General features: G+C 37.3%; 1 protein-coding gene across 2 annotated transcripts in view; it reads right to left on the bottom strand.

The window, feature by feature from the left end:
• Window positions 1-236: 236 nt before the first annotated feature.
• Window positions 237-26,311, bottom strand: part of GXYLT1 (glucoside xylosyltransferase 1) — a 33,365-nt gene continuing 7,290 nt past the window's right edge. The window contains exons 2-8 of one of the 2 annotated variants that reach the window (XM_031048056.2): window positions 23,099-23,191; window positions 12,879-13,053; window positions 11,769-11,894; window positions 10,717-10,968; window positions 3,013-3,136; window positions 2,540-2,712; window positions 237-1,004 (exon numbers count right to left, since the gene is read on the bottom strand). In XM_031048056.2, coding sequence (XP_030903916.2) covers window positions 843-1,004; window positions 2,540-2,712; window positions 3,013-3,136; window positions 10,717-10,968; window positions 11,769-11,894; window positions 12,879-13,053; window positions 23,099-23,191 — 1,105 coding nt within the window. In that variant the 3' untranslated portion in view covers window positions 237-842. The remainder of the gene's footprint in view (window positions 1,005-2,539; window positions 2,713-3,012; window positions 3,137-10,716; window positions 10,969-11,768; window positions 11,895-12,878; window positions 13,054-23,098; window positions 23,192-26,311) is intronic. The other variant, XM_031048057.2, reaches the window with a different exon arrangement.

Below are 26,311 nucleotides of genomic sequence, written 5' to 3'. Positions count from 1 at the left end.
TTCACTGGTGGTTTTTCTCCTACTTCCAAAATGCCCCATAAAGCTGCAAAACCATGTAATTTCTTAGAAGTATTATAAGACAAACAACTTCAACCCAATTTTTTTGCTAAAATAAAACCAAAAAACAACCACCTATCCTCAATTCTGCTCTATCTTTTGACCATGTTGAAACAAATGCTGTACATTAAAAAGTCTCTGCACCTACAGACAGAGAATACTAGTATCACATATAGGTATTAATTTTTCAGGACACTGTATTTATAGTGTGCAGTTTACATCTCAGATATGCAAAACAAGATTGTCAAAACAGTACTTCAACATGTAAGAGATGAACACATAAAGGCACATACAGATTGTCAATTATTATATCACATTTCTTTGAAGAGTGTTTTCTGCACTTGTAAACAATTTTGTTTACATAAAGGCTCACACCTTTAAAGTGAGGTTAGTGCTGCTGCCTCAGTTATTGCTACATTCACAGTTTAACAGAATTTTAGGCAATGAGGTACACTCCCAAATAGAACCATCTTCATTTCTTTGTTCATTTGATCATTAGATAACTGAATTATACAGACTAAAACTACTGACTGTAGAAGCCAGTAACACCTAAATCACTGTATTAAAGATAAACATTAGCAGTGATTAAACTTCAAAAGAGCAAAAAGTCAGCTTTGCAGAAAAAAGTTCCTGTTCTTCATGACAAGAATATTTTCTTCATTTTTACACATGCTAGTAAACTTTTATCTGGGCACAGTGAGAGCCAATTCAAGCCTTATTAGAACTTTTGCACCTTCTGAGAAGTATGTTAATTCAGTCTCTTGATTTAACAGCTTGAAGTAAAATCACCTTCCCTTTGATCTTCTGGCATACAAGTCTCTTACACTTTTTGTCAGCTGCTTTATGAACACTTCGTATACTCTTCCACAGTATGTATGCATGGTTTTCCGTAATTCCAGTTCTAGGGGCTGCAACAGGGAATGAACCAGATCATCTCCAAACGAATACTGCAAGGAAGTTAAGGAAAGAAGATTAAAGGTCAACAGAACACAGAAGAGTATCATTATTCAGAGGGTTTTAAAGAGTTTTATAAAAATGCCTCTGAATATTGTATTTACTAAACCTTTAGAAAGCAAGTACATTTAAGAACTCATCTTCTTGAATGCAATATTTGAAAAACACCTCTAAATCAAGAAACACTCTCTAATGCTTTTAATAACCTTAACAAGCGAGATCTTTAAATATAAGCAAATGAAGATACCCAGACAGAATAGGAGGAAATTTGAAGTTATCTTATTAAATTAAAACTTTACAGGTCTAAACATGATTCCTAGTAATTTGTTTGTTAAACAGTAACTTCCTTGAATAACAGATAACTTTTAAGGAATACACTTCTTATCAAATTATAATGAAACAACAGTATGAAAAATGGTACTACTGAAGTTTCATTAAACTGAATGATGGTTGAACACATACTATGTTTAACAGGGGGATGAAATAAAGAAGTCATTAATTCAACAGTGCAATAATTTTTATAAACAAATGATAAGCTAAACCAGCATTTCAAAGTAACATAATTTTGTTCATCTTATTACCACTGAATCAGCAGCGTTTTACATATTTTCTCTGCCATATTCATAAACCAAATGGGAAAATAAATCAAAAGAAATATTTTTCTTCTGTTTTTGACAATGCTCAAAGGAAACAAATCGTATTTTCATGGAAACATATTCACTTTCTGCACAATGAATTCTCAGACCCTCAAAAGTACTTTTCTTCATTTTTATATCCATATGGCAACATGTAATAAAGCACCATTAAAATATACTATTGATTTTTGAAGGTTATACACACACAATAGCCTGTTACATTAAAATGTGCATCAGTGCTAAATTTTACAGCTCTTCAGTGAGTACACTGATGCAGTGATAAATAGTTTATTAGATGCCTTATTTGCAGAATGAAAAGAAGTCACTGCGCTTAATATTTAAAGGAACAGCAATATATTAACACACTGAATCTCTAGAAAAGGTCAAAACACAGTACGAAGAAAAAATTATTTTCTACAATCCAAATCTAACTACAATTAAATGTTTAAATGTTGCCATAAATACACACCAGCTATGGGAAGAAGGTCAGGGTTTTTTTTTCCTTCTCTAGAAGAAGGAAGGAAGAAGAAGAAGGAAGCTTCTAGCAATCTCCAAACACTCATAGAAACAGCTTACCAGATGTATTTATTAAAGGAATGGGAATAAAGTCTTTTTAGTAGACATTGACAGCTACAGGCCATGTTTTAGAATCCTAACCTAGACAGTCTACACCATGCTTCAGAACATGCTCACCACAAAAAGAATACACTGGAATTCTGGCTAAGCAGTACATGAAAAGCCTATGAAACACTTAAAATCACCTAAAAGCAAAAAAAAAAAAAACCTTGCTGCAATCAAGGTACCAACAAAACCTACAAAAATACATGCAGCCCTGTAGATAAAACAGACCAAAAAAAGACACTTTTCACAAGTACAGTGTTGAAAGCACTTACGTTTTTTATTGCTTCATAGACTGCCCTAAAAGTTGGCTGTTTTTCATCATGGTAAACACCTCTATTTCCATGAAGAATAAATATACCCTCTTCTTCAGCTTCCTTACAATTGCTTCCATAGATGCAGTGGTCAGGGCGATAATTCCATTGGCAAGGAAAGACATAAAGACTTTCTGCGCAGAAAAATAAGAACTCTGGATTAAATATCAGAATCATTTCAGGAAATATGCTAATCTTCCCCTTTTTTTTCCTTAGAGCTGCTTCATAAATTTCTGTAGTTATTTTGAAACCTAGCAGTTAATTACACTCTAGTAAGCTCCAATGCTAAATAGACACTTGAAGAAAACATAAAGCAGCAACAAGTCCCTTTAATACTTTCACAAAAAGCCTGCTAAAAGCACTTTCCATGATTTTTTAACATCGTAGAAAAGATCAACTTTGTAATGTTTGGCTTTGAATCAATGTGGATTTACCTGGATTGTGGAAAAACATAATGTTCAATAGGTCCTGATCACCCCAGGTTATGTTCAACTTGTATTTCTTCAGCAGTGGCATAAGAATTTCTCCCCACTGTAATCGGACTGGTGTCATATCATTCTATTAAACAAAAAGCAAAATGACACACATTCAGGACAATTACTCCTATTAAGATGGAAATGCCCTACAGAACTGCAGTAATATGCTTTTCAAAATTACAAAGCTCAAATGCATAGATGATTTCTTCCTTTTAAACAAATTTGCACATCTAAGGAAAATAGTTACAGGCATTTCCAATATGCTTTCCCTCTCAATTATTATAAGGAAAATTATATGCATCTCCTATTTCTTATTTAACTGCCACATTATGTTTTTGTATCCAAGATTTCCCTCGAACATCTTAAACCAGGAGTGCTAAGAAATAGCAAGGGCTTTTTATACAGCAGTAGGATCTAACACAAAAACTGTATTTAAGTAAAGCATCTTATTAGATGAGCACATTTCATGCAATTTATCACAGAATGCTAATATACACAGGTTTTAAAGTTAACTATGAAAAATCAAACCAGATCAATACAAAATTAATTATTCAATAGTTTCAAATACATACAGCTGAAAAATACTGGCTACAAAGCGGTGTGCAAAAAGTAACAGAAATCCTTCAAAGGTTTTCAAAAGAATTTTCATTAAGTTGAACTGATTTTTTTAGTTACTGACCTTGAACTTCGATAGCAAAGGCATAACTTCTCATTAGCAAAAGGCACTAAGACTCTAAATCAACCGCTGCTACTTAATTCACAAATTCTTGATTCAGTAAAATCACTTCAAAGGGAGAGAGCTCTTTGAGGTTCCGGCTGAGGAGGTGGTACTTGGAATAAGCGGGCCTACACTGAACTCTGCCTTACCAAAGGTGTTACCCTCTTCAGTGTAACAAGGTTGCACATTCTAAAGCTAATTTCTCATCTTTACACATTTAAGCTCAACTACAACAGAAAAGGAACAAGGCTGCTCACTCTGTACCTCCTACATCAGATGGGAGAGTGAGGATGGAGTAACATTAAGTTCCAAAGACAGAATATTCCTGAACAATTACAGGAGTATACCTTTGATGCTTTCCAACCAAGATGAAAGATAATGATGTTTTCCAAACCAAGATGAAATTGTATATATGTATATATATATATATATATATACACACATGTATATAAATTAGAACCCCAGTATGGTTTGGGATCTGTACACAGAAAAAAACATGTTCAGAAACAAAAGATTACCAGGCACAAAATATTAAGTTTAGAGCTATAGAATTTTAGAGTTGTTCAGAATTCTCAGAGCTTCCCAATGACTCATTTGAAAGTGAAAAAATTGGCAGTTTGGTTTTTAGTCTTTCCTCAAATCATTTCAGCCATCAAATATAAAGGGCTTTCAGAATTGCAGACTCAAAGAAAAAAAGGAAACGCTATCAGATTTTAGACAAGAATTAGTACGAAAACAACCTATAGCTTATTTTATGTAAGAAGCTAAACACAATATTACAGTCCCTTCTGTCCTAAAAAATTTATGACTGTGATTGCTTGCAAGTATTAGATGAGAGCAGGCATAAGAAATGCACAAAAGAATTCTCCTCTAGCACAAATTATCATTAGGCTCAGTGCAATGTGACTAACAAAAGAAAAACACAGCTTAACACCAAGCTGAAACCTTCCAGTAAGCCAATCAATCACACTGAATCACAGTGGGTAAAGCTTACTCTCTCACCTGCACCTTGCCATCCATAGAATTTTAGCCTGAGGCTTAAATTTAGATTCAACACTAAGAATTAAAAATAGAACTAAATTAGCTCACCAATACTAGGATAATCATAGGAGAATATACAGTAGTAAGTAAAAGTTTTAGAGCAACCCATAAAAATATGACTTTAGATTTTTTAAGTGATTATTTCATATCATTTTCATTTAACTTGTACTGTTTTATTAGCAGTGAAATCCAGAGTACACATATCCCAAGGAGATGCAAAGCAGTTATAGCACTGCCAGATGTCTGGAAGCAATACTACTTGATAAATAGTGCTATTAGATTTAAGAATTGGAAACTATGATATTTCAATAAACTCTCCATAAACAGAAAAGTTACGTATCAATTTATTAACACTGATGTGTAATGAAACCAGTGAAGGAATCACATAGCAAGAGAAACAGTTTGAATACTTACACAACCTCCTTCTTTAAAATTCTATTGCAGTTTGTAGCAAAGTCAAACAGTGTGAAAGGCAGACTACTTCAGTTCAATCAAAATTGATGACAGAATTGCTTTTCAAAAGTAACTGAATATGAGAAAAATAACTCTAGGACAGCTTAAGGATTTCCAGCATATAAACCTCCTCTCCAACATTCAACAAGTTGCAAAGAAGGATAAAAGGGTTTAAGAGACCCAGAGTGGTAGTGGGCATTTCTGTGATGCCAGTAAGCTGGTACAGACAGGCTCTTATTGAACCCTCAAAACTGTTTTTTGAATGGAAGAAAATGTGTAACAGCAAAATATACATAAGGACATTAAGTATTTTCCTACATGAGTTTCTTTGAGCAGGGTTAGATACTGTGCTGTAATTAGTTTGGCCATTTTGCCTGCCCCAAGAAGACTTCTGCCTGGCCAAGTCTAAAGTCAGACTTGTCCAGGGAGGTTGTGAATGCTCCATCCCTGCTGGTGTTCAAGGCCAGGCTGGATGAAGCCTTGGGTGACATAGTTTAGTGTGAGATGTCCCTGCCCATGGCAGGGGGGTTGGAACTAGATGATCTTAAGGTCATTTCCAACCCTAACTATTCTATGATTCTATGAGTCTATATAGCTTGTAGCAATCTAGTATTACCTTTCTCCTAATTCTAGTAAAAAATATGAAACGGAGGAAAAATATTCACCTCATGCAGCAATATCTAAAACTGCAGCTGTGTCCCACAAACAGTTGACCAATTTTAGGTTTCTTTTATGCCAAATGAGAGCAAACCCATTGGGCTTATATGGGTAAGAAGACTGTCTTCTTCTTGCATTAACAGTGTAGTGCTAATACTCACTAGATGTTTTTCGTGAGATAATTTACATCGCTAGCCCAGCAGAAAGATTTCTTTTTCCTACTGTGTCCAAATTTAATTGAATAATAGAAGGGACCAACAAACACAAGAGGCTAAGACAAAGCAAATAAAAGCAGAAAAAGCAGTTGGTAAGAGATAGGAGCCCTTCTTTTGGAAGGAGTTAGCTCTTGCACAGGCTCACCGTATTTCTTGGATCTATAGCCTTAAGCAACACCGAATGGTTAAAAAAGAAAGTATATAATGGCTTAGGTCAGAAAGACTCCCTGAACTTTACATTTTGGGCTTTTTTTTTGTCTGAAGTATACCCATGAATCTCTCCTTTGCATACACTATCTGGAGTTATTTTGTGTGCGGCTTGTTTGATTTTCTAAGAGCTCTTTCCTTATTATGACTGCTCACATTTTAGGCACCACAGCTAGGTTTCTTAATAGATTTGCTCAAAGTCATTGTTCTCTATTCACAACCCATCACTGATCTAGGACTTTTTCTTGAAACACCATATCTATGATATTTGCTATATCTGTTCCAGTCTATATGTACAGAAAAATTTCATAAGTCATTATCGCCTCTTCCATCTCCTAAATACTCCTGCATGCTTTACATTCCCATTTTAATTGGTGCTTAGCAAAACAGACAGGTACTAACCATCAGGAACTCATTACTGATTTTAGTCTTATGTCCAGTTTGCACTTTTTAATGACATTACATTAAAAAACATGTGTGTGCATGCATATGTATCTGTATCTACATATACACATGTGCTTATATACAAAGTGCATATATCCATCATGTATATATACAGACAGTCTCAAAATACACTAGACAAATAAGACAGACAGGACCAGGAGTGACAACTTCCATCAGGCACCACAAATAGCCAAGTAGCTAGGATGCTCGTCTAAAATGAATAGACCTGACAGCCCTGAGAAGATTGAGGCTTGAATAAATAAGTGGATAAAAGAAGACTTAATCCTGAAGCAATACATAGAACTACAGGTTTTCTGCAACTCGGGTGAGCACTATAAATACTGGTTAAAGTCTCCAGTTCTTTTTATTTATTCATCTTCTGGTTCCTCCTGACTTTTACAAATCAATGTGACAACAAAAGAAAGATGCTTAAAGGCACCAAACAGCTACAGCTTGTTGTTTCTTCAGCCCAAAATTACAACAAACCTACAGTTTTAAACACATCACATTGAAGGAATATCCTGATTCAAAGTTTCCACTATTGAGACAAGTGCCCTAGCTACCCAACAGTCATACAAAAAGGCCTATAGGCAGCTTTTTAAAGAACTTACATACTCTGAGGAATTTGTTGAGTCTCTTGAATGAATATATACAAATTTGACCTTCCGGTAACTAAATTAAGCATTTTCTAGTTCTACTGTATTTGACTGGAATAGTTAATGGGACACAACATGGGAAGCTTGTGCATCTTTGGGCCTTGTGATGCTCCACAAGCTTGTGGGACCATCCTCTAGGTACTAGGAGAGCAAAAAACTAAATGGTTCCCCTGCTGAGTGCTCTCCAAGCCAACTTCTCAATACTCAATATTATATAACAGGAACTCATTTCCTGCTTAGTTATTACCTGGCCTGAACTACCTAGATATGAGAGAACAATAAATCAGGCACTATCATTCCTAAGTTTTACATAACCTAGTAGCTCCGTAAATAGACACCCTCAAACTTTTCTGACTGGGCTAAGCATGCTACCACAAGCCTGATATGGACACTTCACCAGTGTGCCCAATAGGTGGAAGGACTAAGTCAACAGCATGAACCCAGGTCATGAGGTAGTCTCCCATATAAAATAATTCTACCAAAAAGTGTCCACTGATAAATATGTTGGTCACTGTCAATAAGGTCTAACAAGAGTCTAAGCAAGCCAGTCACACTGGAGCAAGTATCTATCTCCACAGATTCAGAGCTTGAACAAACAGCAAATATAATAATTGCCAGAAACATACAAAACAGAGGCAGAACACCTGGATGCTTAGTTAGCTGTTCAGCATTTGTATGCAAGGGCCTGAAAGATACAGGAGTAAGGTTTTAAAATCAATAAGGATATCCATTTCAAAACACCAGCTGAACCAGGAAATCCACATATGTCAAAACACCATGCATCTGAACATTACATCTGTGTTTCTTGCTCAACATAATCAGACTAAGACTCCAGGGAAGATGTACAGGATTATGAAAGCAGGGGTAAAAAAAGGTATAGGATTAGAAGGAGGAAGATAAAATTAATGCAAGAAATAAGTTCTTAGCAGCCATGCTAAAAGCTGTACACAATCAAAAATGTAAAATGTAGCATAAAACTACTCAGGTATACAGAACAAACCATCGTCTTATTTTTTCTTTTTACTTCTTTACTACTTTCAAAGAAGAGTGAAAGAACATTTCTTAATGTGCACCACCAGTCTCAAATGTTTGAGGTATAGAAACAGCACACACATAAGCATTCCTGGACAAATATGAAGTTCAAAAGACATGCAAAAGCAGGGGCCAGAAGTATACCTGCATCAGGAACAGAAGGGGAAGTTTAGGTTTGAAGTGACAGCAAAGCCCTGGGAAGGATTCCAAAGAATGATGACTAACAATTAAGGGCACAAAATGCTGTATTTCTAACACTTAAAACAACCGAAGTGAAGCAGAGGAATGGCTTAATTACCATATGTATACATACATATAAAATCTTTTGTTAACTAAAGCCATCAGAAAGGGCTTTGAATCAGGTGCCTTGCTATTGGGAAGCTTTACTCCCTTTCTGCTTGCACAGCACTGGGTTGCTTACTCCAGTCTCAGTTCCTTCCCCTTAATTGTGTGAATGCTAAGCCTGCAACTCATCAAGCACACTACATACTGAACAATTTGAGAAAGAGCATCAAGATTAATGTTTTCAGGACAATTCAAGACTTCCTTTTGTTCTGATTCATCACTACAGGAAGTCCAGCAGCTCACTTAGCCAGAAACTGTACATCATATGTTATCTTAAGCTGAAGTTTGCCAGTAGGACCCTGAGAACAGCATATGGATTTGTGCCTTGCCTTACAGTTGAGGAAAACGTTCCAGCCCTCTAATATCAAGAAAAAGCAAAAAAAAATCCATTTTGAATTTCTAAATATTCATTAATTATCTCACCTACTTAAATCTATATCAACTTAAATTCTAAGAAACCACCAGTTACACGTGTTAAAGAGAAATTACTTTATATTTTCCTCTAGAAAACTGCAGTTAATTTGGAAGACAATTTTGTATCCTACATTACCTATATACTGTCAAAATTAATTCCAATTTTGGCAAAACTGCATAAAGTTTCCATTAAGTTGATAATTTCAGTTACACTGAGAAGCCCAAGCAGAATTCTGACACAGTTTTTATAAAACACCTACCTTATCTCAGAGTTTACCCCACTAAAAAAATTATCACACAGAAATGCATTGTCAGAGGTTAAGATACAGTTTTCAGTCCCACATAAGCAGGAAAACAAACAAATAACAAAATAGACAAGATTCCACTGATATACAGAGATGCTTTCTTCTTGGGAAACCACAGCTATATAGTGTAACTATCAGAACTTCCTACTTTGACTACAACTGAGATAATCCATTCTCCATTTATCTTAAATTCCCTATATTTCCATAACACAAACATGGAGCAAGAATGTTAAAAGCTAAATGTCTCTTAAGTTGGAAATCAGGGAGAAGCAACGTCAGTACTGCTAGTTTATTAAACCTGGCAGTGTTTAAGCCCAGGCTGCACAGGGCCTTGGGCAACATGGTCTAGTGGAAGGTGTCCTCACCCGTGGCAGGGGGGTTGAAACTATATGATCTTAAAAGGTCCTTTCCAACCCTAACCATTCTATGATTCTAAGTTTATATTGCCCCTCTTAAGGGTGCACCTTCCTATAGTTTTAGATTGCATCATTACTTTTCCCTAATCAAACTTCTTAAACAGAAAAGTACTTTTTTCCCCAGCGTAATCACACAGCACTGCTTTTTTACTTGTGTTTCAAGCACTGAAGAAAAAGCTTCCGATCTGTGACAGAATGACCATTTCTGCTGCTGCGTGCACTGCTTTAGCATGTTCATGATGAATTTATTTATCTACAGAAATTACGACTTCAAAGAAAAGCAGAAGATTCTTAAGGTGCTAATCTCCTAGGTCACAATGTAAAAGATGAAAATTTGGAAACCGCAGTTAAGATGGCTTACTAAATGTTCTAGCACCACCTCCTGGTCACACTTTTACATTCAATTTCAAAGGTCCTTTGCAGTTTGTTAACTGTTTTCTGTCTCTACAGTAAAGTAAAAATACCAAAGTATCTACTGGCAAATGTAATTTACAGCAGACTGTCTAAAAGTCACGGGATCTCTCAGAAGTAAAAAAAATTATAATAATCAAACACTTGAAATACAGGAATTCCAAGGCTTACAGTGAATGACATTTAAAAAACACAAGCTAGATACCAGTTTAAACAGTGTATTTTTAAAACATTATTCCAGTTACAAGAAAAATAGTTTGAAAAACGCTGTCTCCCCATGAATTTGAAACAGAATCAGAACTGAAAGATGTAAAACCATGGAAAATGCAATAAAGGCAACATGCATACCTTGAAATACTTCCTTCTGATCCGCGTCATATTCATTAACATGACTCCAGAATTTATTCCAGTTACTCCATAGTAGGGATGTCTAGCAAAGCGATTATACCACCCGATACGAGGCTCTTCATGTTCCGGTGCCATTGCAGCAATTTGTGTGGAGTTGAACTTTCCCAGAAAAGACCAAATATCATCAACAGGTCTCAAAAACAGGATGTCAGTATCAACATACAGTAGTGAATCCACATGTTTGAGGATTAACTGTGAGGGAAAGAAATTGAAAACCAAACTTAAGTTTTATCGAGTTTATCTTCATAAAGCAGAAACTGCTGCCATTACACAACGAAGCTTGATACATTTGTCATATGCAAATAAATGCACTTTAGACTGACAGTTTGCAGTTAATAAGTTTGTCATCATTGCCTCTTCATCTTGGAAAAGTTTTGTAGAGTGAAATCAAGGTTGCATATAGAATAGTAATGCAAAAGCACTCAATCTGTATTTTATATCCTGGGGCTCCTCAGAAGTAAGTGACAGGCCAGGTGAAAAATTACCACAGCAGGAGCTCCTACCTTCCCTCCTGTTCCCCTGCTTTCTAGTAAACAAGGGAGAGGTGTAAGGGAGCCCCAGATAAGAAAATATTTGGGAGACAGTTGACACTGGCATAGTTCAGCCAGCCTTAGGTTTCTGAAGTATTCTAGATGAGCAAAGGCTGCACAAAACACTGTCAACAATAGCCCATTTCTTGTTTCATTCTAACACTTTTCAGAACCAGGCATGTAGGTGATTAGGTGTGATAAATCCTTACCTCTGAAAGGATGACATGACCTGCACCTCTCACTGAGGATACTGTGATATAATGCAGTAAACGAGAAAAGGACTTTCGTTCTATAATGCGTTACTGACACTGAAGAAGGGTTAAATTCAGAGGGTTTTCTCAAGATGTCATATAAGTAACTTTTAGTAGTCCTTAATTTAAAACCAAGCAGAAACCAGATTAACAAGACAGCTCGATGCCTCATAAGGAGACTTCTGTATTGTCCTGTTACAGAATAACTTACTGGCAAGAACAGCCTCTGTGAAGCACATGGCTTAAATAATTTCTTCCATTCTGTTGCACTCTCAGTTGGAAATGTTATCGGATATAAGGTGTAATTAACTTTTCCTTCATAGGGGAAGTCATCAAGCTATGTGGAAAGAAAAGAATATAAAGATTACTTCTGTTCAATTACATTACAAAAAAGAAAACTAATAATTGAACACAACTGCAAGACTTCTCTTTAATAACACAAATGCTTCTTGAACTACAAGAATCTGTCAACTATTCAAAACACCTGAACAGGAAGTGGCACCTGCAGGCCACTATGAAGAAAACATAGATCATCTACAGAAGTAAAAGCAAGTAAAATAAATTAAGATGTACAAAAAGCAGATACATCAAAATAAAACTTTTTTACCCTCTTATCTAGTTTTTACAGGAGAAATATCAATGAAGTCTCCCAATTTAAAATAACCTTACACAATTTTTGCCAATTACTGTTCACATGACATTAGTGTATATATTAGTAGGTATTATATGGTGATGTAACAGTATGACATTTTAAGCACAAAAATAGTAAATCCCTCCACAGCTATACATTAGTCAGCTTGTAATACTGCTTCTCCAGTCATAACGTTACATCCATTAACTGTAATTTACTAAAATTAGACATAACCATATCTACCATTTTCAAAGACCAATGTTTCACTTTGTTTAGACAATGTAAGGCTGACTCCTACAGTAAGCACAGGGACAAAAAAAAAGGACAGATCTCCATTTTCTCTTGTAAAGCCAACTTTAAATAAGCCCACACAAGATAATTGGTTTGTGTTTAGAACACTGGGTTTGTATTCAACTGATTCAAGTATTTAACAGATTCAAGGTGACAAATGAGGAAGTCTTGATCTGTCTCTGCAAGAAGCTTTGATATCACTAACTGGCATTTTTATGCAGGAAATGAAGATTCAAAAATCCCCATCCAACATTACAAAAGACTTGCATATTACCTTATTTATAAACCTGAACCTTTCTGTCACTATATCCAACAACTACTGCCCAAGAAGCAGATAAATTGTTATATATTACTCAAACTGTACTACAAATTGATTAAATAAATTATTTGGGTACTTACTATGTCTTTGAATCTCTTATGTAATTGGTCCTCAGCAAAAATATGAAACTGGAGAGGCTTGATGCTGAAAATGATGGCTGATCTCAACATAGTAACAGTCTCTTCCAGCCTTTCACCACAGGCAACCACTGCTAGATGCATTTTCTCAGAAGGATGTGTCTTCATATAATCATATCTGATACAAAGATATGTTTTCATTTGGCATCATTTCTAGCACAGGCTTAAAGAAAAGCTCTACCATTTACTGTAGCATGTAATTTAGCAAAATATCCTTTATCATATTTAAACCAGCAAAGGATAACTCAAACAGAACATACAAACCACAGCATTACATCTCATATAAAGGCTTACATTCAACCTGAACTATTCTCATATTCACTCCCACCATGCCAGCCTATGAGGGAAAAACAGGGTACAGAAGAGCCATACAGAAACTAAACAAAAATTTATTTTCTTAGTCATTTTGCCATCCAACACTAGTAAGGAATTCCATCCAAACAGTTAAACAGTTAAAAGAAAGCTCATATGAAGTTACATCAAAATGTGAAAGACATTCAGTCTATGCATAAGCTCATTTTCTCCTCTTTCCCTGGACTCAATGCAGAGATAGGTAAACACGATAAATATAGCAGAATTAAACTCAACAACAGAAGTGAAAAAAGCCTGAATTTTAAGTTCTGTTATGAAAATTATTGAATGATATAGGTGCTTTGTCTGTTTTCTGCCCTTTTGTCAAACCCATGCTTCAGTGCTTCTCCTAAGCACTGACGAAACGTAAAAAAAGCTTTCTCCTCTCCTTCCATCCTGCAGGAGTACAACTTGGATTAGAAAGCTGGGAAACGAACAGCTCAAATGGCCTCATGGGATGACCTGGTGCTCCCAGTGGTTCTGGAAAGTCCCTTAGGTACCCTGACCACACTCACTGCCCGTGTCCTTGTGGCTAAACCACTGCAAGGTGTGGGGACTGGGAACTTCTCTATTCCTGAAGACAGCTGCTCTCCAACAGTTACAGTAAGAAGTGCCTGGTATGTAGCATAAAGGATACATTCAAAAGTTATTTAATTATTTTAACACAACAGGCAAATAATTATTATTGGGTAAATACCATCAGCCTGGTGGCAAACGCAGTGGACACACTAAACCTAAACCCATGTACTCCTGGATTTCATATATTTAATTAGTCAGAAAAACATTCAAAGGTTTTAAACATATGTCAGCTCAAAGCCAATCCTCAAAACAATATCCTGTGCTTGAGCTAATTGCACGGACTATGGCAGGAAGGGGTCTAAGAGAACTCAAGAGTATCTAAAGGTTTAAATTACAAGTTTAAATCCAAGGTATTCAGACAAAAAAAAATAAAATAAAATGAAGTTAGAAAATACTTCCCCAACCTACTACCAGTAGAGAAATTCTTGGCAAACAAACCAACTATTCTTAGAAGCTTGCCAAAAAGAGACACTTCAAACAGAAATTAACAGATGTGATTCTTAGCAAGTAATCTCCGCCCAATTTTTATGTAACTAAAACATTTAGATGTGTACAAGTCTTCTTTTAAGTTGATAACAGATATTATGCAAATATGCCTTTTTTTATTTTAAGGCATGGAATAGCAACACACATTGAGTTCCATGAGGCAAAATATAAGCAAAGTTATCACTGTAAAACTGCTGAAGTTTATGCCATAAACAGTAGCTGAATTTAAAAAACATTGATGTTTGGAAGAGTTTAATGCCCTGGAACTAAAAAACACCAGCATCCCAGGGATTTAAGATTAATAAAGTTTTAATTAGAATGTGCAGTCTGCCTTAAATCAAGGTTTGGGGCTTTATTAAAAATCACATGGGTGAAAGACCTCATAGGTAAGTTTCAGATCCAAAACATGACACCTAAATGAAGATGCTGACAGGTAAGATTCTATCCATAGTTTCAATAAAGCCAAGGGAGATCTGGTCAGCAGGATACATAGCACGAAAAGCAATTAATCTTATTTCAAAAATAAATACCTAGGGCTTGATTCTATACCATCATTTAATAAGCTCTAGCACGTCTCACCTGACCTCTGGGTGCCAGTCCAAAAGGACTGGGTGTCTCAAAGATCATATATCTACAAGTCCCAAGAAGATGTGTAAAATAGCCAAGTGCTTCTCAATTAACACCAGCTATTTATTTCTCAGCAACTTAATGGCTAGTCACCTGGATCATCCTCTATGCTCTTTCAATTTCCATGAATGCTTAAGACCTGCTTGACATAGACACCTATACACAGACTTCTGTATTCGGATTATTTAATCCACAGACAGAAACCTTTTCTAAGTCTTGCAGACAAAAAAATAATTAGTTCAGGTTAACAAAGAAAAAGTAAAATAGAATTTTGAAATGTAACTAGGCATGCCCATTCAGACCTTTATTCATGAAGCTAATTTAAACATTACACCATGTAGTAAGTAGCTGAGGTAAAAAACACAAAGCAAGCTGACTGTGATGAGGGTAGCTGAAACCCAGTCAGCAGTACACTGCTGCAGTCTGAACAAGCTGCAAACAGCAGATTAGCCTCATCACTAATCCACTGAAAAGGGAATTACAATGACTAAGCCCTGCAGTCACGAGAGCTTACAGGGATAGTGCAAGGTCATGTGATAAATAAGGACACAACCTACACAAACTGCATAGCTGAAAGCCAAGTTCCTGAACCACATGTAACACATGGCTTTCCATGAATACGGTATGACAAAAAGTATGCCAAAACAGCTCTACAACACACTGAGATTCAAAGACTATTATTTGATTATTTCTACAGAGTGACATCTGTGAATGAAAGAACACTTCAAGCCACACAGCAAAAATAGACTGATCATATTATAATGCTTTTACAGTCATTTTGTTCACACAATCTGTTCTAGGAGTTTCTGACTTCATTACTGTAACTTTTTAAATCTGTGCTTAAAAATATTTTTTTGAAAAGGCAAAAAAATATTTAGAAAAAGCTAGTAACAATGGAATTTCAGCTTGAACAGTATGGGGAACAGCTGGACTCAAATCCATAAATCCATAACACAAACCTTAATCCCTGATGCAGATAGAGCCCTTGGAAAGAACAGACTATCATTCCCTCTGGGGACTATCTAAGAAGGGCATGAGAGGTCTCAGAGACGTATTATGGCAGGAGAAGTTATGAAGCTCCAGAATCAGTTCAAACTTAAACAGGGGAAGTTTAGGTTAGATCTAAGGAAGAAGTTCTGTACTGTGAGGGTGGTGAGGCACTGGAATGGGTTGCCCAGAGAAGTGGAAATGCTCCACCCCGGCAGTGTTCAAGGCCAGGCTGGACAGAGCCTTGGGTGACATGGTTTAGTGTGAGGTGTCCCTGCCCATGGCAGAGGGGGTGGAAGTAGATGTTCTTAAGGTCCTTTCCAACCCAAACCATTCTATGATTCTATGAATTGTAGTTCTTACTCAAGACTCCATGAAGAGACAACTTTTACTGATTATAAACTGCATTTGACTTCCCTGCATACATGCCACTAGCAATCTCAGCCTTTTTAATAATCAGGTCTCAGAGTTGCTCCTCTCCCTACATACACATCTCTCTCCACTCCCAGAGGGAAATCATTGGCCCATCTTCATCCAGAGACACTAACTACTCACCTCTTATGATAATTCTCTACTGCCAGCATCTTTCGTCACTTTTTCCTCTTCCTGCTACTAGAAGCAGTATAAAGTTTAAGTTGTCCAGCAGAGTTTATCATCTTGAGCTCTGCAGTCTAACCTTCAATATTAAACATGCCCCATTCACTTATCTCACTCCGTTCCTCCATATGATGCCTACATTACTTTGTTCCTTCCCCTAATTGCTTCCAGATTTACCCACTCTTAACTATATCCTTCTCTCCTTCTCCTTCCATAATTTTCCAATCTCTCTAACTCTCTTTCCCATCTTTCCTCCACCACTCTCTGCTATAGTTAATCCTGCAACTACCTCAACAGAGGTCTCAACAGAAGATGACAAAATGAAAACCTTGGTCATTCACACAGCCCTGCGTCTGGTGTAACTAAGATTTTTTTACACAAGATTTTTCAGGAACACATTTCTTTATCTTTTTTTTTTAGCAGTTCAGTAGCTGAGTTCACCATGAGCAAAATAAAAAGTGTTTTACCAGAACTGGGGCTTATCTGACTCTGGGCAAGTTTGGTGTCACGAGTGTCACAGCTCTGGTATGAGAGCAATACCATTATCAAACCTCAAAATCGAGGTTCTGAAAGCGTTAAGATACTGGATATACTCAGTGAAGCTGCCACAACAAGACTTTCCAGAACCTGTCTGTCAAAACACTGCCTTATGTACACCATGACACACTGTATATTAAACTAGCACTTCTAGGTCAATTAAAACTATGAAGTAATAATTTGGTAGTAAGCTTGAGAGGTGTATTTTGATAGGTTGCTCTCTTCTAGAACTTTCACTGCATCCCAGCTGAACTTCTTGGGGGGCGGAGGGGGAGGGAGGGGGTGGAGAACCCAAACAGTACTGATGCTAAAATGCTCATCAATTCCATGAAAATCTTAGCTCTGTCCTTCAGACTTGGCACAAGGCACCATAGCAGAGGGTCTCCTGTGTAAGTTTAAAGTAGGGCTCTCCTCTTCCTGTTCTTATGTAACACATTGAGAGCACAAGTGAGAGGGTACCAAACCCTCAGGAACACCCAGACATAATGAATCCTTTACACAACTCCATTTAATCTGTGATCATTAAACCGGTCCCAATCCTAGCCTGCTATATACTGCAGTCACAGCACAACAGCTGCTTCTGCAGCAGGCACAGACTGCCACAGGCCAAGCTTCAACCCTTCCAGAGCAGCTGCAGTGCTACAGTATCTAGGGTGACCTGGGTACCAGGTTCAAAGAGTCATTGGGGTGTCTTGAGGACAAATCCATTTTTTTCCCTGCTTTTAAGCCACATTCAAATACAGTGGCACTGTTGCTATGGAAAGCCACAAAGAAACCACAGTCAGCCTTAATTCTGTGTTAAAAACTTTGTGCCTTTTTCCCATCTGTTGATGTACTACTAAGAACACACCTTGGGATCAACAGAGAGCTCCCAGCTCAACTTCCCTGGCAATCAAGCTGTCCTCTCCTATCTTTCCTTAACATGGCTAGAGAAGCCAAGGAAGGAAAGATTAGCATCCAGGTACTAAGAGCACAAGAGTGGTAAGAGTAACTGAAGCAATAAATTGACCTCAGTTGTCCTTTCAAACTTTTCTCTAGCCCATTGCGGAGAGGAATTACCATTTTTAGTACAATTGCATTTTGTTTGAACAGTATAAAAACTTTTGTCTTTTCCTGAGAAAACTGCTGCATCCTAACCTGCACCACGAGTTTTTATATACAACCATCTCTGTATTACATAATGGTAATGCAAGGATTATTTTGTAGCTTACAAAAAAAAAAACAGTTTAAAAATCATTCTACATCAAAACAAGTTTTCCTACGCTTGTTCTGACAGAGCAACAGCCTTGGTTTTCTTTGATCTTTTCTCCATATGGTCTGTAATACGTATGAGGCATGCAATATTCAGCTGCCTAAACATGGGTGCTTAATAAAGTCTCTCAGTCCTTCCACAACATCATTACATTTTCCTTGATATTATAACCAAATGGACCAGGCTGCCAGGCTCAGCTGTGTCAAAGTTGTTTACACTTATGAAAAGAACAAACAGAAGCCTGACGCAAATGTGTTTTCTTCTTCAGTATGAAAAGCTACCCACATTACCAGTGCAAATATTTCACGCATGCAAGCTTTTTGACAATTAGCATGGAAGATGCAAATTATATCCATTAGAATATGCAAGGAAAATATTTTCCTATAATCAACCTGCATTATTTCAAACCTGGCATGATGTATCTCAGAAAAACAAATGGTAGCTGTGTAAATACAAAGGAAATGGCTTATTTATTGCATCCTTTTTTCTTTTAATGCTTTGTGTTTGATCTAAATCAATTAATCAAACACAAATTGATCATTAAGGGGCCTAACCAAGCAGCCATTAGTTATCAGAAAAACAGGCAGAATGAAAAGGCAACAAAGACTACACTGATTAAAATGCACCTGTTAAACCATTTCCACACATATATTCAAAAGAGGATCAAGGTAACTACAGAAATTATCCAGATTTGAAAGCAATGAAAATTCCAGTTTTTTACTCAACTTCTTAGCTTCCTGCTACTGTACTGAATTTAAAATAGTTCATAATCAGAGCTTAGTTTGTAAAAGTATGCTAATGACACTAGCGCACATGATGCTCAAGTGTCATCTTTTCAGTTAAACACTCAATTAGAATATTAGGTTTGAAGTTACAACACATTAGTCATTTAAAATTTGACTACAGAAGTCCAAAGCCCCATCTTCCAATGAGCTAACTAGTTTAGAAGTCCTGCTTTTCAGGACTGTCAAAGTTCATCTCAAGATATCAACACAGCCTGGACTTCAATATGCTCAAAAATAGTGAAACTTTTTCTTTTTTTTCCTATAGGTAATGGAAGTGAAAACCCACTTAGAAGCAACATCTAACAAGTGAAATCAGGCATGTCAGATAGGCATATAATGACCCTAAGAGTCTCAGTTGGAAGTAAACAAGCATACCAGCTAAATGACACTCGGCACCTTGAAGGTGCATTATAAAAGATATGCATCACCTAAATCATGCAAAACCTGAGCCTCATGTTATCTTTATCAGCAGTTTTTAAATTCTTGATAAAATCTATACCCTGTGTGTGAAAGTGACCTCATGCTTCCTCTACCAATGTGAAAGCTAACAAATATTCTGCACCAAGAGCACAGCACAAGACATCCTGTCTCAACGTTGATAATCAGAATGGCGATAAACATGGGGGCAGAACAGTTCCAAAATCCTTCCCACATATAGCATAGACAAGAGGGTTTACACTGATACTTGAAGACACAAGATCCTTATTATCCATTAGTAGAATGAGCAGCTGTTCAGAGCTCATCTATATAAAATGGTGTTGAACTAGCTATAGCAAGTCATTCTGAAGCCTATATATACACCTCTCCTAAAAAAATTACAGATTACTCTATAGTTGTCCAACACTTCTATTATACTAATTTGAGTCCTATATATCCACAGATTAGTTGTCACTTCACACTTTATACACTTCCAGACACTCAGAGGAAATGACACAGCAAACTGCATTTCAAAAATGTTTATGCCAAGTTCTTTCTCTCATGGACAAACAAATCCCTGTGGTTCTGATATCCAGGAGAAAGCGAAAAATCAACCAGAACTTTAAGTCAGAAACAGAGAGAAAACAAGCCAAGTTTTCTCAAAGAGAAGAACTAAAAATCCAAAAGCTGAAGGACGACCTTCCAATGCTTGAAAAACTTACCTGGTAAAGAGAAAGGAGACATTCTAACACTCAGATAAATTTTATGAATCTGCTATTGGCAAAGAAATTCTGGCTACATGAGCTGCTCCTCCGAACAACCTAAATTTTGTTAGTTTATTGAAAGAGCAAAACTAGAGCACCAGAATCTCCATTCACAAACTGATTTATGATCTGGATAAACAGTGTTCTCTTTTTGTGAGTTAAACCAGGCCAAACAGAAAATTCAAATAAGTGTTAGTGCAGTTCAATGACCTGACTCTGCCCTTTCTATCAGAAGCAAACTCATTGGGATTCCCATTATTTTGTTGGCACGTCTACAGGCAATGGAGTTGGCCATCTTAGGATACCCACCAGATATGTAACACTTTGGTTTTTCTCATATCCCTACCCCAGTCTCTTCAGATTTCAGTTTTATTCCACACCTCACTACAACAACTGCACTTAAAAAGAACACAAAGGCTTAGCCAACCCAGGGTCATTTGGAATAAGACACTATGTTAGAAGTCTCATTCCTTTCTGTTTCAAAAGATACCCAACTTGGAATGACAATGTCGCCTGTTCACAGAAAAAGCTTTCAAGAGGCCGTATCTTTACGAAGAATCTTGAAGTGGCCCTACACACACAATCTCATAAAACAAGAATGCTAGACTTCATCTCCTGTGGTTAATAAGCCTGCAGGGAATTAAGTTCATTCCTCTTCCACCAAAAATCTGTCTCCAAACTTGAGAGCAAGTATCACATTCAAAGCATAAGATGATACCAAAGGTCCAAAAAACCTTTCAGCTTCTAAGTGCTGCTATTACCATGCACATATTTTGAGTCAAACAAAATTATAGCTCATATCCAAAGCTGAAACCAAACTGCAACTATCTTCTGTTATTCCAGCACATACAAGGAAATGAGGCTTAGATAGCAGGTTCAGATGCTGAGAAATTGTAACTGCTTGCTGCTATCCTCCTCTCTGCCATCTTCCCAATCTCTTCTACACAAACTCACTGCACCTCTGAAACCAACTGAACTTACTAACAGGGCAAGAAATTAAAATGAAGCATGAGGCAAGGGGGGCCCCCTCTGAAGTTAGAGCATCTCACCGATGAAATCAACAAGTAGAGTGAGCACAATATATGGGGATTAATGTAATAGTAATATATTGATAATCGAATCCAACCTGAAATGATTAATCTGAATGCCACATCCCCATGAACATTTACACAGCTTTTTTTCCTTTTGGTTGCAAAAATGTATAAACATGAAATTTTGCAAATATTAGGGGTTCACAATGACAACTGTTTCACCCTGATAGAAACTACACTCATTAACAACATAATCAATGTATTCTTCAACAGACTTGTTTTCAGAGCCACATAAGGCATTTTTAACAAGATAATACAAGTTGCAGGTTAAGGTATGTGCAAAGAAACAGCATGGGGCTTCTCATCTTCTGTTTCTAAAGTCCTACCTGCCTTAATTCTGGCAGAAAATCCAGAAAGGAAATTTCCTGTTTAGCCCATTACACTGTATTGTGAAGAGTTCATAGACATCACCAAAGTCAGAAGAGAGCAAGACCCTCTCCTCCCTCAGCACTACACAACTGGCTCAGATGTCCATGGATAATGAAGCTTAAAATCACATCCTGTCCCTCCACTAAGCATAGGCTAAGCCACTATGCCCTCCAACACAACAGCACTAGCATTTGGTTTACCCCTCTCTGTGCTAAACCTCACAAACTAAACTCCCAAAAGCTAACCTTTAAGAAAAAAGTTACTCTTTTCAGACAGTTAAATCTGCCAAAGGGACAGCCAGGTGAATGCCCGTGGATTGACACACTGGCTACCAAGGGAAGCAAGAAAGATTTGGCAGTCTCAAATTACAGGTGCACTTCACTGACTAAAAGTCAATCTAAGCCATCTCTTTAACTTCCTGGCAACAGATGACCTTAAAAAGCACTGACAGAACACAAGCAGAGAAGAATAGGGAACAGACCTGAAGTCCTTCCCCAAAACACAATTTTCAAAAATAGTCTTGTGAAATTAAACCTTATTTCCTTTGCTTACTTAGAAATATTCAATTTTCAGACTAAGAAGAGATAATGGTACCAAAGGATGATCAGTAAAATTTTGAATACAAGGAAAATTGATTTACAACTTCAGTTATATACTCGAGAACTATGGAGGTTAGAAAGCATATCTGTCAAGTGGCTTAAGGCTTCTTTTCATCTCTTTTCATGCTACTTTCGTAATCTGACAGCCTAAAGCATCTGAACCACCACATCAAAACATATAAACTTCTTGTTAAAGATACAAGTTTAAGGACACAGTCTATGCTTTAACACAGTGTAACTTAATGCACATTCCAAACAGTTGTTTCAGTGCTTTTGAATGAAGTACCCTCCTCAAATTCTATAAAGTGTGTAACTTGAATAAAGAAACTTCAAACTTAACTACAAAGCATATCTGCCAGTTTTATTGAAAGTTGTATCATGGGTATTACTGCAAGTTTTATATATCAAAAATAATTCATCAATAACTTTTCAGACAATATTCAGATGGACTTTTCAACAATGTCAGCAAGGCTCTATTTAATGAAGCAACATAACTGGAAAAAAAAAACCTGCTCTTTGTAACAACACCTGAGTCTAGAGTTTTACAAATATAATAGAACAAGAGAAAGCCCAGCTAAAGGCAACCATAATATACACAGGTGAAATGCATGTGAAGCAATCAAAGTATTTTGCTTTGTTACCTTGCTAAGTAGCCAAAAATACTCATGAGCTACACCTGCCTGTAATCAAATAATAAAGTACTATTTAATAATAGATCCTACCTAAAAGCAGCTTCCCAAAAGCAGTTCATTCCACAAACATCAGAGGGCAGCATCCAATAGGAATTCCAGAAAGATACAGACAAATTCTTACACCTAACAGGATAAGACAAAAATAACCTATATAAGTATTACTGATTTTATGGCAAAGGTAAAAGGATTATTTTCTGGCTCTAATGTAATTGAAGAGTTAATTACCTGGCAGAAGACTGGCTATGTGACAGAACATGGGTACTACAAAAGAGAAGCTACTAGGTGCCAATCAGGAGGATTTGTCTAATGAAGACTGGTCCCCATCCTTTAGCCTTCCCTCCCATGTATTTTCAGAGTGAAAAAAAACAAAGGGGCAGGGATTTCTGAAGGTCGTTCTATGTTGTTGTCATAGTATAAGTCCATAGGCAATACAGTGAACAGCAACACTTACTGTGGCAAAAGCTCCTTGACCTTTGCAATGCCTTTGTTTACTTCAAGCAGAGGAACAAGCGGATAATTTCTTTTTCAAAGTTACATTGTCTATTTAAACACAATTCCTATTCACCCGTGACTCTATTCAGTGCAAACCTGCAAAGCTGATTTTTAACAAAACACAGGGCTTTGCAGCACCAACAAATTCCATTGTTTCGTAACAAAAGGTTAATGCAATACCAAAATAATCACCACAGCTGTCAATTTTCCTTTTCCATACTAATGACAAGACTTATAATTTATTGACTTGTGCTACGCTAAAAAAGCAGGTTTGACTATAGTCCACCACTCCATTTTATGCAACAGTAATATAGGAAATATTTTAAAAGAGCGACAGAAGTAAGTTTCAGAGGCCCTCGTGAGGAAATCAACATCAAGATTTAAAATCTTAAATGAGCAAGTACAATACTGCAAAGCAAGGGGTATAATCGAGTGACCGCCTCTGCTCCCTTCTCCTGCACTGGTGACATAAATGCTAATAATATTTATGCTCCTTTGAAAGTTGGTATCTGTAAGTGAAAGGGATGTAAGTGAAAGAAGAAAACCCCCAGACAGCCTGATGATGAAAAGGTACTGAAGGACTACAGTTCAAAATGCTACTGGAAGTTGGCTTTGTAAATTTGAAATGCATCAGCATCATCTTGGTGGGATGACCTGGTACCTGTAAAGGCCAAAGTGTTCAAATACCAGACTTATTAGAATACCAGACTGTCGTGGTTTAAACCAAATTCTCACAGTACTGTCACTCACTCCCCCCCTTGCTCCCCCAACTCCCGGAGCATTAGGAAGGAGAATCCAAAGAATGTAGCCCCCACGGGTTGAGATAAGAACGGTTTAATTGCTAAGGCACAACACAAATCACTACTGCCACTACTACTACAAATAATAATGATGAAGCCAATAACAAGCGAAGAGAATACAACACCCCACCAGCCACCGACCCATAACTCACTCCACCCTGCCCGGCCAAGCACCACGTGCTACCTCCTCCATTTCCCTCCAGAGCTCCACCCTTCCAGCTCTCTCTCCCAGTTGCATCCTGGGCATCACGTGCTATGGTATGGAATACCTCATTGGCTAGCCTGGGTCAGGTGTCCTGTCTCTCCTTCCTTGCGGCCTCCCCTCGTCCCCGGCAGAGCACGTGCTCAGAAAAGGCCTTGAACAAAAACACACTCAAAAAATGCTCGCTATCAAGCCAGCCCAGAAGTCAAAACACAGCACTGCACCAGCTACAAGAAGGAGAAAAATGACTGCTACTGCTCAAACCAGGACACAGATTTATTAGAATAACATAGTATCAAAAATGGCAAGCCGTATAAATTTTTTTAACACTTGAGAAAAACAACTTGGTAAACAACGTTTCACAAAAGCTCACGAAGTGTTATGGTTCTTTGAACCAGTTCTTTGGTATCCTGCATGTGTTTGCAAGAATTAGTCAAGTCATTCTATTTCATGACTTAAGAATGGTCTGAATGGTCTCTACAAACAGATATCCAGGTACAAAAAAGGATAATGGAGATTGTGACTGAAATGTCTGCAGTTCTCTGAGGAAAGCAAACAAAATAAAACTGCAAGTTCTGTCTGCCAGATTCTTTCTTATATTAATCTTCATGGCTTTTGAAGATCCTTAAAAACTTCAAGGCACATTAAGATCTTGTGCTTTTCTGAAAAACCATCTTTACAATCTCCAGTGTGAAGCATTTTGAATTAATTGTCCCATTGCTTTTAGGATAAATGAACAGACTCTCTCTCAGAAACAGTTTTCTGGTTTGAAAGATTATTATATTATAGGGGATTCCTGTTCCGACTGTCAAGAGCTGTGTTTTTCTAGCTGCCTTGAGCTACTATCCAATCCAAACTACCAAGGCAAGAGACAAGCTTGAATTGCTGCCCAAGTCTTTGACACATTAGGCCTTTCCAATGTCCCATTTACCACAATAACAAGGTTGTCAACCTTGGATATGATTCATAAATTTTGTGTTTGAAATAAAAATGTTACTGGGACACACATGTGTAATTTACTTAATGTCAGACTAAGACTTTTTTCCTGCCTGTTTTCCTGAGAAGTTTCTCTCAGCTGACCACATGGTATCATATTCCACAAAGCTTTCGTCCACAAAGGATTAAGAGGCTGGAATCATTGGACAGCATTTTCTTCTTGTCATTCACAATAAAATCATTCAAAAGGACACTCATGAAGGTTTATTTTCACGTGAAATAAAATCTTAGACTGCAAATAAGTGTCACAAGTGTTTTACAAAGCTAGGGAGATGCACTGTATCTGTTCATCAAATGGGAACAGTCATAGTTACCTGAGCAAGGTTACTAGTCAGACAGGAATAGTCACCAGGGAGGGATATTTTGCTCACACCTATTACAGGTTATGTGATTAAAGGCCAGTCTCCACCAACAGAAAGCAGGAAATAATGTCAGGTGAGGGAAACCCAGGCACACGGAGCACCCTGATCCGGCCCCAGTGCAGAAGAGCAGTCAGTCCATTGGCCAGGCAGAAGGCCCATCAAATGAGAAAACAAGCGAGGCTCTCCAGACCACCTTACCAGATGCCTACATAGGTGTGAGGCTTACTATGGGACCCGGGCGGATTGGGGAGGAATGAAAATGCAAAAACAGAGAGTCACATGTCAGTACAATTGGCCATGTTGCATGCCTGATAATCAGTCTCCTCATCAAACTCAATTTCTGTTTTCCTGGGTGCTGGTGGGCTCCATTCCTTGTGCATGTGCATGTGCA

The sequence above is a fragment of the Melopsittacus undulatus genome, chromosome 5 (assembly GCF_012275295.1).
Source record: "Melopsittacus undulatus isolate bMelUnd1 chromosome 5, bMelUnd1.mat.Z, whole genome shotgun sequence".
Lineage (NCBI taxonomy): Eukaryota > Metazoa > Chordata > Aves > Psittaciformes > Psittaculidae > Melopsittacus > Melopsittacus undulatus.
Note: the sequence above shows the minus strand (reverse complement) of the source record. Positions and strands in the feature narration are given on the sequence as shown.